Below are 17,529 nucleotides of genomic sequence, written 5' to 3' on the forward strand. Positions count from 1 at the left end.
TGAACAGAATGACTCAGTTAAAATGAATAATTAACTCCTGTCCTCTGCTTATCTGAGTCAATGAAAAAGTTAATAATTCTGAAATAACACATTTGGCTTCAGTATATGGTTCCATCATTGCTGTATAAAAGGTGTTACACAATTAATGTAATAAAACAAACATTCAGCACAGACAAAAAAATCTATAATCAAATATTTAATCTGTCTCAAATATATATTTTTTTCTTCAAAAGGTGGTGTGAACAAACTATATAACAATTTATAGGTGATTCTTTGATGGACACATGGCATTTTATACAGCTTTGTCTGTACTGACAGTAGTGTGCAGAAATCTATGGATTTAAATGAAATACTGTATCAGTATGTTTGTGATATATGTAAATTACATGAATGATAAATTTACATTTTGTATAGTAAAAACATTTATTTTAACAATTTTATACCTACATTAATCAAAAAAGTACAGCATATTTAATAATTTTACAAATTCTTCATAAAAAATATATTTCTGTACAAAAAACATTTTCTTTTGCACCTACTTCAAGTCGAAAGCGCATGGTAAAATGGCGATGCGGCTGATGGAAAGGCATGTGTCAAAGGGCAGATTTACAGCTCTGATGGTAAAGGTATTTTACAGAGGAGGAGAGGACGACGTTATTGCAGTGAGCCTAAAAGGAGGAGAGAAATGGAGGAAAGCTGCAGGTAAAAACATCACGAGAAGCAAACGGTGGAAGGCGGGACACCAACTCCATCCCAGATTCTGCACCTCAGCTAGCCAGCTTTAACGCACCATTTTTTTAACCATAGGTACTGATTTCAGCAATATTAAATGAAAAATATAAAATTTCTTAGAAAAATTAAGGTTAAGCGAATGCTTCTTATTTTACATACTTTTTAAAGATGTACACTTGATGACACGCGTGCACGCACACATGCACACGCACGCACACACACACACACACACACACACACTGCAGACATCCCCTCTGCTCTGAAATGACTTGGATAAAATCTGATATCAGAAGGTAAACATTTCACAAAGTTATAGTTCATATTTTCTATGCCACTGATGAATGGATCTGAATGCCAATGCAACAGGTGTCTGATTTGAACACAGCAATTAGCAGGTAGTTCACACATACATAAAAAGCTTGTAACTGAATATATAAGCACACGCACTATGTTACCAAGCTTATCGGGAAACCAGCTTGCTCAACCATGACTTTTGGAATCACAGTGTATATGCTCCTGAGGAGCCCAGCGCTCAAACACACACATTGGTGGTGCAATGAAATACATCATTAGTGTAGCAGACATATTGGCCATGTCACATTTCCAATTCAATAAGGCAGTGTTTCATGGGGTGTAAATTTGAAGCATGTCATCAAATTATCTTCTTCGAGATATGTTTTGAATTACAATGGGAGGGATATGTAATAAAAATTTATGTTGCCAATGCCTTTTTTAAAGAGAAAATGTACGACTCTCTGCGCCAGTTCTACTTCCAGATGGCCATGGCTGCCCGGGAAGGAATGCTATCCGGATCTAAACCTCCACTGGGCATTCACCAGTACACAGAAAACACACTATAAACACACTGATGCATTTACAGCTGTGATATAAAGTAAATGCAGCATTTTGGAAAAAAAAAAAAACACTTCATTTTCTACAGCATTATAGAGAAATAAAACTCCTCTCTGTAGATGATATTCACATGTGAAGATTTGCAGCAGGAACCTCCTTTGTTTGATATTTAGTAGTTATTTTAGGGTTGTGCGGTACATGATTCCACATATCAGTTTAATCTTGCGTAACAAACACCTGACCCAGAACATATATAATGGAGGACTGCTGTAAATTTTCGAACACATACCAACAGCATAAAAACCAAACAAAACAAATCATGTTACAAAACAAAAACATTCAGTGGATTCAGCGAGAGAGCCAGCAATTGAACCCTTTAGGCCTTGCGCTCATATATCGGTCATCTACTAGTTTTGTCTATTTTGAAAGGCTGGGTTACAGTAAATTCCCATCCAGTGATTTTTTAAAGACAGTTCATGTGCTGCATAACACCAAAATCTACACAGAACAAGAAGAATATAGAATGAAAATAAATCAATTGATATACACAACAAAATCACATAAATCATCCAAAAAAAAAAAAAAGGGAAATAAAATCCAACAAAGAAAAAACCTCAATCATACTATTTAACTGACACTCTGCAAGTCCTGGGCTTCTGCTTTAAAAAAAAAAAAAGTAACATATGGGCACTGGTGTGACACCAACAGTAAGCATTAAAAGGTAAAATGATCAAAGAAAAACAACATTCCCAGTAGGAACCAAGGTGTTGAACTGCAGTTCAAAATTGAGCTGAAGAGTCATAATAATTTTTATTTTCTTTTTCTCATTTTTTCTTTTTCTTGCAAAATCAGTAGAAAATAAAATCAACCTGTCAAAACTTAGAATGACAACATGCTTCCTGCATACATGGAAATACATGTTTATATACACATGATCAGCGTATAGAAACCCTGTATGTATTTCTGTTTGCTAGTATTGTTTTCTCTTTTGAACCAGTTTGAAATCCATTCATAAACACACTAGTGCAAAAATTGTGCAGTAATGTTTTTGCAACACAACAGCTGAGAGAAATCCTTCTGCTATCTAGAGAATTGATAGCAAAGTTCATCTGCGGGACACTTGCAGCTGTAGCATTTTCTCTCTCTTATTATTGAAGTCTGGCAAGGTACAAGCGACCATGTTGGTTCAAAGACTCTGTTTCCTTTATGGTTCATCTTCAGAAGAAGGAAATACGTTTTTCAACAATTATGTGGCTTTTCAAGACACTTCAACATTGTCCCAAGAGAATTTTATTGAAAAAGTAGAAATAAAAGAAAAAAGAATAACAACGTTCGTCCTGCAAGGGCCATGAAAGGTAGAAACTCATTAGTATCCAAGAAAGTATCTTTCATTCCTTTGTAATCTTGGCCATAATCTTGGTCTTTGCTCCATGGAAAGTCTTTTTTTGTAGTATGTCCATAAAATTGTTTGTTCGTATAATTGATCATTGTATCATATCCACAGGGAAGTTTGTATAAAGTGAATACGCTGTCTTAGCAAAGCGAAGAGTCACAAGGGAGAATTGGCATATGGCATCAAAGTCACTGCGTACCCAAGAGGTATGGCTGTGGACCAGTCAAAAGCAGACCATAAAGGTTATACCACTGTGCAGACTGTGTTTAGAGTTGTGTCGAACCTTACGGCTTTGGCCTCGGTGGGTTTCATGTTTGTGTCGTACATGGGGTTCTCAAACGAAGCCTGTCCGTTCGCGTTCTCGTGCCCCGCATAGCCGTTGAATTGTACTTTTGGTCTTGTTCTGAAAAATGAAAGAAGCGTGTATGTAGTTGCGTTTACGATTCTCCGTTTTCAAAATACAAGGCTTATGAAAATATAATCACAAAGTTCTCATTCATTTTTCAGAGACGCAGCTGCTTAGCTGTTTTTTTTTTAAATTTTAAATAGAAAAAGTGCTCCCAATCACATGGATCTGATTTACACTTGAACTGTCTCCCTGTTCTTTCATAATGATGGATAAAGGCTGTTAGAAAAGCAGGAAAAACAGCTACTTTTTCCAGACACTGCATTATTTACCCCTGAGACACTGGTGTAACAACCTCTCTGAATCGTACTAAGAAAAACCGTCGAATTGTTCTGAGTCGTGTATTAATGTTATTCTTATTTTTCATTATAATACAAAAGCAGAGAATGAAAATTAGATGGCTGAATATAGATTTCAGTAAGTGGGTTTTCTAGCAATGACTCATAACAATGAACTACATAAAATAAGAGCATTTCCCTTTTTCTTGTTTTACATCCACCAAACTCAACTTAAGTTCACCCTGCTCATTTTTCCAACAATGCAATTTGCATGCCATGATTTGACATCGCCTCCATTTCTTTCCCAATCTCGCTTATGAAACAGACCAAAGAGAGAATGTTAAGGAAAGCCCTGGGGCTTGCTGTCAGGAAAACCATGCTGCTCATAATAAAATGTCCGAAAACCAAAGGATAAACAGCATAGGGACAGTATTAATACATACTGTATCTGTAGCTGGTAAAGCAGCAACAATTAAAGGAAATAAAAAAAGAAAAATCTGCATAATCATATTAACAAGCACACTTCCAAACAGACTTCTGCCTGTATGACAGTATGAATGAGGTGCAGAAGGTGATTATGAAGCTTAGTTCCCAAACACAGTATAATGTGGTCTGTTGTAGCATATTATATAACAACAAAGGAGGGGGTATTAATCATATTTATGTCTGGCCTTCAGCATAAAATATTGTGAAATAAGGAAAAAGCCATAACTGTAAACATGTTGTGGAAATTATCCAAAAGATGATCGTTGAATACCTAAACAGCTAGTATTTGGCCTGGAGTTAATGCATTCACTCACAATGGTCAGCAACAAAAGTCCATCAAGTCTGCTTATAATATCACTGAACTATGACTGATGCTTTCATTTTTGTCTTACACCCTAATTTTCCTAATGTGGCAGGTCATATAAATAGTTATTACAACTGTATTTTGTTTGAGTGGACACGTTCAGGAAAAGATTTAGTTGGCTGAAAAATGTTGACAGATGAAAATTTATTATGAGACCAAACAACACGACACTGCATCCTTTCTTGTCCAACTGTTTTTTTTGTTCTTTGTCTAGAGTAAGGTATGGAAAAAGAAAAAAGGACAATGGCAATATGGAAGTAGAGAAATTATCGCCTAATGATTTAGTTTCTTGTGTCTTACCTGCAGCCGGCCCTGATTACATCTTTGGGTCTCTCACTGTCATCTGCGTCTTGTGAAAGTACCCTGCCAATTTTTTTTATTTATTTTAATATAGGGGATTTTTCATCCTTTTGGACATTAATGTCACAAAAAAATCCTGTTTTGGTAGCTTTGGAAAACTCCCATGCTCGTTTCTGATATGATTTCTGCACGCAAATGGTTTCATGTTTAACAAAGCATGCAGTAATGTGCCAACTTGGTTGATATTTGTGGGAGCATTACCTACAGGGCAAGTGTCACAGGAGTTTCCCATAACTGTTATAAAATAATTCTGATTTACATTCTGTCATTATGGACTTAAATGTCCAATGTGTGACGGGAGGCAACTGGTGAGCACTCCTTACCTGTGTTTATAGAGGTAAAAGGCAAACCCTGATAGAATTAGAGCAAAGAATGGCACTAAAATAGCAGCTGCCACTGAGCTACTGTTTGTGCCATAATATGGATTTGAAGGGTCCGTGTCTGTTGTTATTAGACCTAAAAAACAAGACAGAAAATAGTTTGGTTACAATATGCTGCACTGTAAAAATGGGGGAAACACAGATTATGGTTCTCCTGTTACACAGCAGCATCAGATAATATTGCTAGTTTTACATACTGAGTAGCCACTGGAGTGTTTCAGAGGGTTTAAAAGAAACTGCAGGTGAATTACAGTAAATATTCTACAAAACCTGAACATACCTTGTCTTGTAAACTGAAATTTCCCAAAATCCTTTCCATGTATAAAACCTTGATACACAAATGTATTCTTGTCAGATTCTGCTGTCACCTGGACCACCGCAAATAAAAAAAGTTACTTTTACTTGAGTGTGCATCACAGAAGATTCATGTGATTCAAAATAAACTTTTGTAGAATCATTGTTGGTTTCAATATTTTAGTATTCATGTTCCGACGAATCACTTTGGATCTTCCGATTAGTCTTGGGACCACTGATGTATGTACAGGAGATTACAGAGTCATAATGCATTCCTTATAAAAAATATACTTCTACCATCCACCACATGAACTCAACTAATTTATGTCTGACATCACAATCATATTTAAAAAAATAATTTTCCAGAGTAATTTTCTCAACGTGTTTTAAGTGTGCAAAGACATTATTGTACTGCTCAATACACACAAAACCTAATTTTAAATGATAACATGTCTCCCGTTCTGCTTGTATAAAATTATTTTTCTGAAAACTTGAAAGTCAGTAGAAATGTACCACAGGAAATACTTTCAAATGTATCAATACATAATTTAGTAGTTTTCTGAGATAGTATTCATTTCACTTACATATCCATCCATTGCCCAGTTGTCATTCTTAAATTTACTGAAAGAAAGTGCAACAGGACCTCCGATCTGGTAGACCTTTAGCAGCAAATGATTTTCCTCTTTCTTATATGTTCCTGAAAAAAAATACACAACTAATGTTTGGACCAAAATACAGCATAAATATGCAGAAGTTGTATATTTTGCAATTATGCAGTATATACAATATTGTTCCATGGAAAAGATATAACATTCGTAAAAACAACCTTATGTTTTGTTGATTCCCTTTTGGATTATTAAAATTATTTATTGTGATGATACCATTACAGTATATGCCACCATATACCATAAAAATAAAAAAAAATAAAAATCAATAAATAAAAACTAAATAAATAACACAGAAAACTGACAACAGTCTATATACTTTACCTGACAGTTTAATTTGGACAGTACTGTGTTCCAGAAGTGTGACATTGACTTTACTAGTTGTCACATTGAATCCATTGACAGTTATGGTGGCAGCCTGTCTTTTCCCCAAGTACTCATAGAAACCAGTCCAGCCAGAGTTTAAAGAAAACACATCTGCAGGAACTGAAGGAAAAAGATTGAAAGAGAAAAATTATATTACATAACTAGTTGTTAAAGTAATTTTCCCATTTTTCTGTGCAAAACTTAACCATACTGTAATATGCCCTATTTTCAGCATTTCAAAGTCATATAAAGTTTCTCAAAATGAGGACCATCTGGTTAGTACTGCCAGCAGTTCTATTCACAGAAGTATCTAGCATGCAGACAGACTGTACTGTGAATTAAATAATCATTTAAGTGCCAACATTTTTGCAGGTATCTAAAAGTACACAGCAAAGGTTACATACCATGGATCTTATTTTTCTGTACATCAGAATCTGCTCCTTTCGTTTTGGTATTAATTTTGGGCCCAACTGCAAGACAGCATGAGTAAAGTATGAGTAAATTGTTATATTACATCAGAGGATGTGACGCACGCACTCCATTAACAATGATTCCATTATATTTAAGTATGTGATGCAGTCGCTCCATTAGAGATAGCATTAAAGTTTATTATTAAGAATGAGCCAGACTTACTGCAAAAACCTTTTCCAAAAGAGAAATATAATGCAATATTCTTAATTATGGAACTGGTTTTCAAGTGGGAAATAGCATGCGGGGCAGTAGAAAATCACAGCCTTTAGCACAGTCTTTTTAAAATAACCGGCTTGAATATAAATTGCTCATTTAACAACAACAAATGATTTGCTGGTCCTCTATTTGGTTACACCTTTGCAGATGGGTGGCTTTCCAGACCATTTCCCATCCGATTTGCACGTTCTGTGTTCAGATCCCCCCGCCAGAAAGAAGCCGGCCTGACACGTGTACATGAGCGTGTATCCCAGCGTCGGGAGATCTATAGCCTTCACGTCGATGTGAGAAGGCGTCTCCGGCTGTCTGCAGGCGTGAGCTGGAAGCACAAACAAGTGTGGAGAAATCACGCCACCCGCATGGTATCCTGAGTGGAGCAGGGGGGAGGACTAATGCTGGGCGCCCTCACTTCGGCAAGCAGTGATAAAACCACGCCACAGGGACAGAAATTATGAAACATGCCCAGAGTGCTATCTTACATAATAAATGAACTAAGTCTTCACACCTCCCCCTTACCTCTCTCTCTCCGGCCTCTGTCAGAGAAGCTTTTATGCAAGGGAGCAGCCGGAAGGATTTTGCCAGTTCTGCAGTCAAACTCACCCACAGATTTAATGCTGGAGAACGAACAGCTTAAACTTGGCTAACTTTCATTTTTTTGCTGATGCACGCATTCCACACTCTTGTTCTCTTAAGAATCACTCTTTCAAATGCGTACCCCCTTCCCCTAGCTCCCTCTCTCCTGCTCAATGGCTCTCCGCAGCGATTTGTCTTTGAATCTGAATATATAGCTCAGGACGCATATATTCAGAAGAATGTTATTAGGGGGAAAAATGTAGCGCACGCGGTGGCTGTGTGGAGTGATCGCGTGAGGCTTGGGATCTGCGAAATTCACTGAATCAAAAAGTTGTGTTTGCTAAAACAATATTTTATTCAGTTAAGCTGTCACAGCCGCCTCTCTCTAGAGCCATTAATAAGTCACTGACGAGCAGAATGGTGATGGGTGTGACTGCTTCTGCGTTACCCTCTGGATTTTTATTAAAAAAAAGCTTTCGCTCCCATTCTTACTGCATGGTTCTCATAAGGCAGTTATGTATAAAATAAATAAATGAACACTCTAATGCTTACATATGCATTCTGGTTGTACTCCACTCCATGTTAAGTTTTCAAGGCATGTTCTTGTCGTAGAGCCCAATATGTGGTAGTTTTTCCGACATTTAAAGAAGATTTTGCTTCCAACCTACAAAAACAAAACATAAGACTGAATATTTGATGGTCCTCAGAACAATGCCATTCTGCATCGTTGTGAATACAGATAATATGACACTGAAATGTGAATGGAATAAACATTCCATTTACTGAGAATGGGAATACCTCATATCCTTGTGCCTGCACTGGTATCCCATATGCCGGAGTTCCAGGATCTCTACATGTGTTATATGCAGGATCTTAAGGGAAAAGAAAAAAACACATAAAATATAAATATTCCCAGAGATGGGACCCATGAATATAGCATTGGCCATTAAACATCGCCTTTTTGGAAATAAATGAAATGTGATAAAATGTGTTCAATCGCTGTTGCCTGCAGAAGAATAGAGACACATACTTAACATCATAACAACTGGAATATTTTAATTTACTGTTTTACTGTTGCACCAGACAAAATATGTGTTTTTGTTATATTTTAATAGTACAACTGGCTATATCACCAGGGGGTTCACAGAAACATTATAATGCCAACAATTTGACTCCTTAAAAGCAATAGCTAGGTTGTGAAGATTTCTGTGACTGTAGCAGCAAATCACTACACAGGCTCTTTTCAGAGGCACTGTTTTTGTCAAAAAAAAGGAAGGTAAGCACCCGGGTTCCCTGAGTGAGAGAGAGCACTGGTGCTAGCAAGCTCTATCCGCTAATGTTCATTCAGAGTACATCATTACTGATCTAACCGCACGTTCCCTACCGTAAATACACCCGCTGTGCCATATAAAACCAGCCAATAACTTTCTGAATAATGTATATCAAAGAAGAGGGAGTTAGGATGTCCCCTAAAATTAGACTTTTATCTTCTGGGGGTTAAAGGGGTCTGGTCTCTTGATGACTGCTTATGAGGTGACTTGAGCATGGACTGAGCTAGCTCCCAAGCCGCAGGTGTTTCTGCTATGAGCTAATACTGAAGTATTAAGCGACTAGCAGGGAAATGCCCTATAGTTTTACACTCATGAGACGGCAGACAAAGCAAACTACACAAAGACTCACAGTGGGATGAGAAACCCCTGCAGCATAATGTTCATTGTCGCTGCCAGGGGCTAAGGCAAGTCCAATTACATTACATTACATTTTCAAAATATTTATATATAATGACACACACACATGATCACATGCTCAGGCACACACACACGCACACACACACAGCTATCTCTATATTTTTCAGGGAGTCCAACAGCTGTGATGGATATTCACCTATACAAGAAGGCTGAATGCCACTCCAGGTCCCATCTGCCTGACACACTCTTCTGGATGACCCCACCAGCAGGAAAGAGGGCTTGCACTGGAATGTGACCTCTGACCTGTAGGTGAAGAGCTTTCCCTCCATATGGCCCTCTGCTGGTGTACCAGGGTCTCCACACAGTGTGGCTACATAGGACAAACCCAACAACAAAAACCAAAACTCAAACATTTTTAACATTCGTCAGAACAATTACATGCACACTGTAACTAGTACTGAGAATGTAAACTGGTCTCCATGGATAGTGTTTTGAAAATGGTCAGTTATTTTTTCTCTCTCATGCACCTAGCCAACCACTTCAATCCACCTGAGTGTTCATCTACGTAAACAAAGGCAGGGCTGGTAATTATCTCTTGCGCTCTAATTAACACAGGTGATTATTGTACCAGCACTGCAATCTCAAATTAAGGAAATGTCCCCAATCACCTGTGTTAATCAGCGTACAAGCTAGGTAAAGCGAGGCTGGCAGACACGCGTTTGACACCCCTCAAACTTTGTTTATCCGCCATGACTATTCATAACTGCTTGTGACAAATTTCAGCTCGAATGCTCTTGACTATCTCTCATTTAAAAAAGGGCATAATTTGCACTTGCGGACTATTTTCACAATGTCGCCGCCTTAGGCAAGTGCAACGCAGTGCAGAACAGCAGAATTACACAACTCCCCGTAGTCCAATCAGCAGGAAGGGGAGAGTAATGGGGGTGAAATACACGAGCTGTGCACTGTCAACTTTTTGACACGCACCCCAATGCCACCGTCAGTTTCCTTCCCCGGCGGCTTTCGCGACAGACAGCAGCCGAGAGAGGACCGCTCCGCCGTGCCTACCTGCAGGCTGCCAATTTCAGCACAGCCAGCTTTCTCAATACTCTGGAGTTCGATTCTGACGTTCGCCGGCTTTTTTCAGTCACGCTTTCAGACGCTTACAATCAAGCCCGGCCGCGACCAGTGTCTGGCTACCGCCGTGATGGATCCTTCGCTGGTGATACTTGAAGGATTAAATTGCCAGATATTGATAAGGCAGCGAAAGGGTCTGCAAACCTGGCCATCCTGCACACGAGCAGAATATAAGCTGCACTCACTCACTCACTCACCCTTCCTACAATAGTGCTAGCGCTGAATCATAGACTACACTGGGCCACTGGTCTGGTTTGCAATGATTATGGAATTCATTCTAACACCATTATGAAATCAATGATGGACTCAATGTATTTGCCCCACTTGCAAGTACAAAATAATAAGTCAGAGCTCAAAAGGACATGCATTGGTTATTCAGATGGTAATTTATCCTTCTGATCTTTTAAAAAAAATACCTCGCATAAAATTCTAATTTACTATTAGCATTTCAGGTCATATTTGATTCCAGCCCAGTCCACATTTTGTCCCTTAATGCATCTGAAGCATGCCATGGTCATGGTGGTGCGAGCTGCGCAGTAAAACTTGTTTCTGAAAGGCTTATTTTTCCCCAACTCTGCAATTCATATCAGGGAGAAGAGGGAGGAAAGAAAGCCACCACATGTGCGGAAATGTGACTGATTCCCAGCATGGTGAAGTGTGCGGATTATGATTACATCTTCACTCGTGGGTGTTTTGTCCCTCCCCGGGGGAGGATGATGAAAGGGATTTTGGGAAGAGAGCGGTGTTTGGACTCACGTAGGCATTGCGGGACGTCGCCGCGCCATGTGCCGTTTCCCTCACACGTGACGATGCCAGGCAGGGACAGCCGGTACCCCTCCAGACAGCTGTAGGACACACTGGAGCCCCACTGGAAGTCTGAGCCTTCCACTTTCCCATTGCTGATGGCCGGGGGCTGGCTGCACACAATTACTGTGAGGGAGGGAGGGGGGGGCATGTGGGATAAGCCTGAGGGGCAGGTTTTTGGGGTGCATCCGTATACAGAGCGTACACCCCTTAATCCAGGTGATTCTCCTGATCCTGTTCAGATGCTGGACCCAAACACACTTACCCATAATCCTTTTCTCTTCTACATGGTTTGCTCTGACAGCAATTAAGAGATTGCAGAGAATGAACTCGTTTCTTTATAATTAAGGGTATGAGTGATTTATCGATGCCCTTCTGACAGTTATTATATTACATTCTGCTCACTGCGGGTACTGTATGCTTTCATAGCATCATTATGGATTTCATACAAACTGAGGATAATTGGGGGAAATTACATTCCTCTTAATTGCAGATGTGTGTATATATATATATATATACACTCCATAAAGCTCCATAATGTTTTTTTATGAGAACAAATACATATTTTTGTTGATATCATCTTGATCTTGATACCTAATACAATAATGGCACAAGCATAATCACAACTCATGGAATATCACCAGACATAAGTTTCTGTGTACTGTTATAGTGAGCCTTTTGTCTGCTAATGCGCACATGGCTATGCTACCACTGAATCTTAATTTTTCATTTCTGCAACATGGTCAATATTGTCATAAAAGTATGAGTTAAATTGTTTTGTTTTACATAAATTATTATTATGAGAGATAGAGGGTATCTGCTTGAGGAGCCTATACTGTGTGTGCTCTAAATACTCTTTGTATAACAGCTGAAAATGTTTCACTCCAAACATGTTGTTAAAATATAGTACAGGGCTTAAGGAAATAGGATATGTGTTCTAAACTGTTATTTGGTAAACATGGTGTCTCTAGGGTGCCTGAAAAGAAATGTGGCATTTTTACAACAGTGGATCACACAGGGTGAAAGGTTTCACCATGTAGAAATTACAGCACTTTTTATACATACGCCCCCTATAGTGTTTGGGACACATTAACTGCATGTAAGTAAAAGTAGTCATGTTTAGTACTTGGCATATCCTTTGCATGCAATCACTGCTTGAAGCTTGAATTGCCTTCTCTAGTGATGCTCTGCCAGGCTTGTACTGCAGCTATCTTCAGCTCTTGCTTGTTTTGAGGGGCAGTTGCCAGTTTTCTCTTCAAGATATGAAATGCATGTTCAATTGCATTCACATCGGGTGAAAGACTTAGCCAGTCAATTTTCCAGTTTTTAAAAACTCCTTTGTTAGTAGCAGTATGTTTGGGGATCATTGTCCTGCTGTAGGATGAAGCCAACATCCAAGTTTGGAGGCATTTGCTTGAACTAGAGCTGATAAGATGCTTCTGTACATGTCATAATTTATTATTCTGATTCTATCCGCAGTTACATCATCAGTGAAGAAAAGTGATCCAGTATCTGTTTTGCGGTCAGGAATGCCCAAACAATAACACCCCCACCACTGTTTCACAGATGAGGGGGGGGGGGGGGGTGCTTTGGAACCTGGGCAGTTCCTTTTGGCCTCCACACTCCACAGTACTCACTGACACATCCACGCCTGCCTCCTGAAGGGTGTTTCTGATCTGTTGGACAAGTATTTGGGGTTTTTTTCTTCTTCATTATGGTGAGGATTCTGAAATCATCAACTGTAAAGGTCCTCCTTAACCTACCAGGCCCTTTGTGATTACTGAGCTCACCAGTGCTCGCCTTTCTTCTTGATTATGTTCCAAACAGTTGGTTTTGGTAAGCCCAATGTTTGACCTATGTCTCTGACTGTTTCTGTCTTATTTCTCAGCCTCTGGTCCTCATGGAAACAAACGGCAATAACAGATTCCAAAATCAATGAAAAGCTTAGAATCAAGACTAGATACTGGAAGCTCTCTTATTCCTTCACTAAGGAAGCAACTGATCCCACCTGATGAAGCAATTTGTCCCAAACATTAAGGTTCCCTGAACTAGGGGGGCTATGTATAGAAAGTGCTGTAATTGCTACACAGTGAAACTGAAAAGTATAAAATGCACTTTAACCGTTGTTTAATTGCAAGTCAAAAATTATGGAATACAGAGCCAAATCAAGTAAAGGAAAAGTCTTAAAAATACATAGCAAAAAGTATAATAATGGATAAAAGCACAAGATTAGCAGGATATGTAGAATTCAATTTCATATTAGGTTATACAGCTCAACATTGTAGTTCCTCCTCTGCTAAAGCAGTATTCTGTGAAATTATATATGAAGTGCATTTATTCCAAACCTGTCATTATGTTGCTGGGGAGAGACCTCCACATGCTGTCTACACCCTGACACTAACTTGGTGAATCTTTTGCTGGTGCATTTAAAGCCTGACATCTGCTAAGAGAGATGTTACATTCTGCATGGATAACAGCCTTTCAGTGTACAGCAGTCATCATGTCTGCAGTACAATAGGGAAGGAACTTCAACCACTTCACAAAACTGAAAACTGGAAATTCAAGAACACAGCTAATGTTTTCATCTTGATAATTACTATAGGTACACTGTGCCCATTAAACTGTTTATGAATAAAGAAGGCATAATAAATGCATGGTTTGACAATAAGACACATTTTTTTTAATGGCTTGCTGGGCCACTTGCTTTTGTAAGATACAGAGGAAATAAGCACTGGCCCACGTTTCGGCCTGAGTGGTACTCAGATTCTGTAGATTTCCTGTAGCGCTGTGAATGATTGTCAGCAAATCACCTCCGTCTAGCTTTTAATACACACAGCAAGCAAACAGATTTAGATAAGATGTAAAAATTAAAAATGGTGGTAAGTTCATACCTGCCCACCCTCCTGTATTTCATACCCTTTTTCACAAGCTCGTCCTTTTCTGTGATTGTTTCCCCTTATTTCTTTCGAGGTAGAACAATAAATATGAATGTTTTTAGAGGGCTGCTGAGCCAGTGGTGACGTGATTTACTGGCCCATATGGAAATAAATCAGGCTATGCCACCAGGCAGGTGGGCTAACTGTCTGGGCCCTGAAATATACCTTATTAGTGCTGCTCTAAAATATGTTAAAACACCCGTGCGCATTTTCACAAATTCCCTCTGGAAACAATCAATATTTCTCATTTTTTCCACTACGCTTGCTTTAAACGTACAGCAGGTTTCTCCCCATTATGAATTAGTATGCATTTGTGTATTTACCCCTGCAGCTGGGTTTGGTCTGATTCCAGGTCCCATCTTTGGTGCAGAGTAAAGTGGAAGATCCTACAGGCTCCATGATGTATCCTGGGTTGCAGTGATATTTTATCGTCTTATTAAATGTGAATTCATTTCCAATATAAATCCCATTTGCCACTGGACCTGGGTCTCCACAGCTGATCACTGCAAACGAGGGCAAATAATGTTTTAGGAGTTGTTGATTAATGTGCAGCTGATTAATGCATTTCACACAATATATTGACATGGTAGTAGGGCAATATTAACAGTGGTATATTTCACAAGAGGCCTCCATTTCAGCTCAAACCCTTGGAGAACACAGGGTCTGGAGATTCTCCTGTACATAACCACAAGATCAATCCGCCTGATTCCTGAAATCAATAAAACTCTTCCCAGTTGTAAGTGGCAGTTCAAGCCAGTATGGTTCAAATATCCAGCACAATGCAGTCAGCAGAAGCATAGCTTGGAAAATCAAGTCCAAACTTACAAACTGCAAATAGATGGTTACATATCATTGGAAAAAAAGAATTTGTGTGTAAAGTGTGTTTGAGTGAGAGACAAGACAGAGCCCTGACCCGTGCAGTCTGGGGCGGATCCAGTCCAGGTGCCGTTGGTGGTGCAGTGTCGGGTTGTGAGTCCTGATGTCTTGTATCCATCCCAACAGGCATACGTCACCGAGTTGGAGAAGAGAATGCCGTCGCTGAAGACGATCTTCCCGTAGGCGGGTGTGCCAGGGTTACCACAGGACACCGCTAGGCAAATGAAAAACCACTGTAGTCTGTAAACCACTGGTCAAATGCAAGCCTAGTCCCTAGTTTTATTTTCCTCTGACACCAATAACCTGTTTCTGTTTCCCTCTTTCCTTTTTTACACATATCTGGTTCAATGAGTTCAGTTAATGCACCTGCGGGATATGACTTTACAAAAAAAATCAACTAATGAAGAACAGTTTGCTGAACCTGCAGTGTAAACTGTGCCCTGACATAGTCGATGCTTAACACCGCTAGCATAAAAGAGCAAAAGCAGATTTTTTTTTCAAACTTTTATATTCAAACACCTATTGATCTCCAGCAATTAGTTAAAGATTTCCATTGCAACTTATGTCTGTCAGTATTTAAGTATGTTGTCTTATTTTTGAAAAAAACAAAAACAAAAAAAAAACAATAAATCAAATGAGATCCCATTATAAATATAAACCAATTACAAAAATGAAAACTAACAAGTGTCTCACTGAATTGCCATTAGGTTACCGTTCGCTTTAGTCATCATGAAATTAATCATACTGTAGATTATTGCTCAAGAATATGACATATTAGATATTAGAATTTTATATATACATATGTTGCTCAAAAGTAAAACAAAAAAAAGAAAATATAATTTAAAAATTCCCTTATCCACATTTACATATTTCAATATTCCATAAAGGTGGCTCATTAGTGACTTAATATTCAACAATACCAAAAAATGGGTGTCAGGATTTAAAAGACTCACTTCATTTTGGCATATATAAACTAAACTAATGGAATAAAAGCAATAATTATGCCTTTTTAAAATCACGGCTTGTGACAGAAGGGCATATATGTGAATAATTGAAACCTTATATTTTATTCATTATATTTTTATGAGGGCTATGTGCTATGACTACACAGAATAGTTACGAACACACAAAAAATGAAGTTGTCAGTCTCCTACTTGGATATCTACTTTATAAACTTCCTTTATATGAGTTTAGACATTATGTAGTAACACATTTATGTATCAAACAATAAAGAGAACATCAGTACAGTGAATCTTCTTGGCCTTCATATGACTAGTTTCCTAGGGCAATGCAACATTTATTCTTTTTGAAAATAATTTTTTCTTTCATGTTTTTAATTTGTCATCATAGTCTTCTTCTCTTCCCCTCCCTTTTTGGAATTTCCAGTAATATTTCTAGGCCAGGCTCATCACTGCAGCCACTGTATTGCTTTTCACCAAATACTGCACTGCAGCCACTGCAGTCATTGTGCCTGAGTACATTTCATCAGCTGTACTCAACAGAAAACACCAACAACCAGTACTCGATTTTTGAAAAAGAGAAAGAGAAAGAGAGAAAAAAAAATAGATACAATCCCTCAAAGGCTCCATCACACCAAATTTTCAGCCTGGATTTTGCACATACTGAACATAAGCCTAATGTATTACTTGACTGAGCAAATCCTTTCTTTTCGTGAATCACAGGGTGTTAATAATATCTTAGAAAAAATACAACACACCATCATCCATAAGTATACCCCCCCATCTTCAGTTCAACATTAGTGCAGAAATGAAAAGATTAATTGCTTGAATATACTAATGAACACTGAACTTTGGAATCTGTTTATTATTATCATTATTTACAATTATCTTCAGTCTCTTGTGTAGCTGTTCTATAAAGACACAATCATTATAATTTTCAATTACAAATTTTTTAGTCAACAGAGAAAAACGGGTTCAGTAAAGAGTTAATTATGTGTTCAGGGGAAGCATCTGTGGCCATCAGGCATATTTCCACATAGAAACTCATTATTTCAAAGCGTCAGCATTCTCATAGTCCCCCATGCAGTGCAACGTCCATTTACTACCTGCGCGGCTTTATTTGTAGCACTGAAACGCTGCCCTGACGTATCCTTTGAATTTCCCCAATAGTGATCCATCTTAAGTCTCTTACAGCAACTGCTAAACCCCTTACTCAATTATGAATGCCCTCTAAATAATACATTTTTATGGATTTCCCGTAAGCAATATGGGTCCTTTGACTTTTTTTCTTTT

General features: G+C 38.5%; 1 protein-coding gene across 1 annotated transcript in view; it reads right to left on the reverse strand.

The window, feature by feature from the left end:
- Positions 1-2,250: 2,250 nt before the first annotated feature.
- The window catches only part of csmd1a (CUB and Sushi multiple domains 1a), a 499,342-nt gene continuing 484,063 nt past the window's right edge, over positions 2,251-17,529 (reverse strand). The window contains exons 58-71 of the mRNA XM_064317365.1: positions 15,315-15,491; positions 14,725-14,904; positions 11,418-11,591; positions 9,721-9,894; positions 8,635-8,708; positions 8,389-8,500; positions 7,403-7,582; positions 6,981-7,046; positions 6,535-6,696; positions 6,130-6,242; positions 5,532-5,619; positions 5,195-5,327; positions 4,812-4,874; positions 2,251-3,380 (exon numbers count right to left, since the gene is read on the reverse strand). Coding sequence (XP_064173435.1) covers positions 3,221-3,380; positions 4,812-4,874; positions 5,195-5,327; positions 5,532-5,619; positions 6,130-6,242; positions 6,535-6,696; positions 6,981-7,046; positions 7,403-7,582; positions 8,389-8,500; positions 8,635-8,708; positions 9,721-9,894; positions 11,418-11,591; positions 14,725-14,904; positions 15,315-15,491 — 1,856 coding nt within the window. The 3' untranslated portion in view covers positions 2,251-3,220. The remainder of the gene's footprint in view (positions 3,381-4,811; positions 4,875-5,194; positions 5,328-5,531; positions 5,620-6,129; positions 6,243-6,534; positions 6,697-6,980; positions 7,047-7,402; positions 7,583-8,388; positions 8,501-8,634; positions 8,709-9,720; positions 9,895-11,417; positions 11,592-14,724; positions 14,905-15,314; positions 15,492-17,529) is intronic.

Source organism: Anguilla rostrata, chromosome 18 (assembly GCF_018555375.3).
Source record: "Anguilla rostrata isolate EN2019 chromosome 18, ASM1855537v3, whole genome shotgun sequence".
Classification (NCBI taxonomy): Eukaryota; Metazoa; Chordata; class Actinopteri; order Anguilliformes; family Anguillidae; genus Anguilla; species Anguilla rostrata.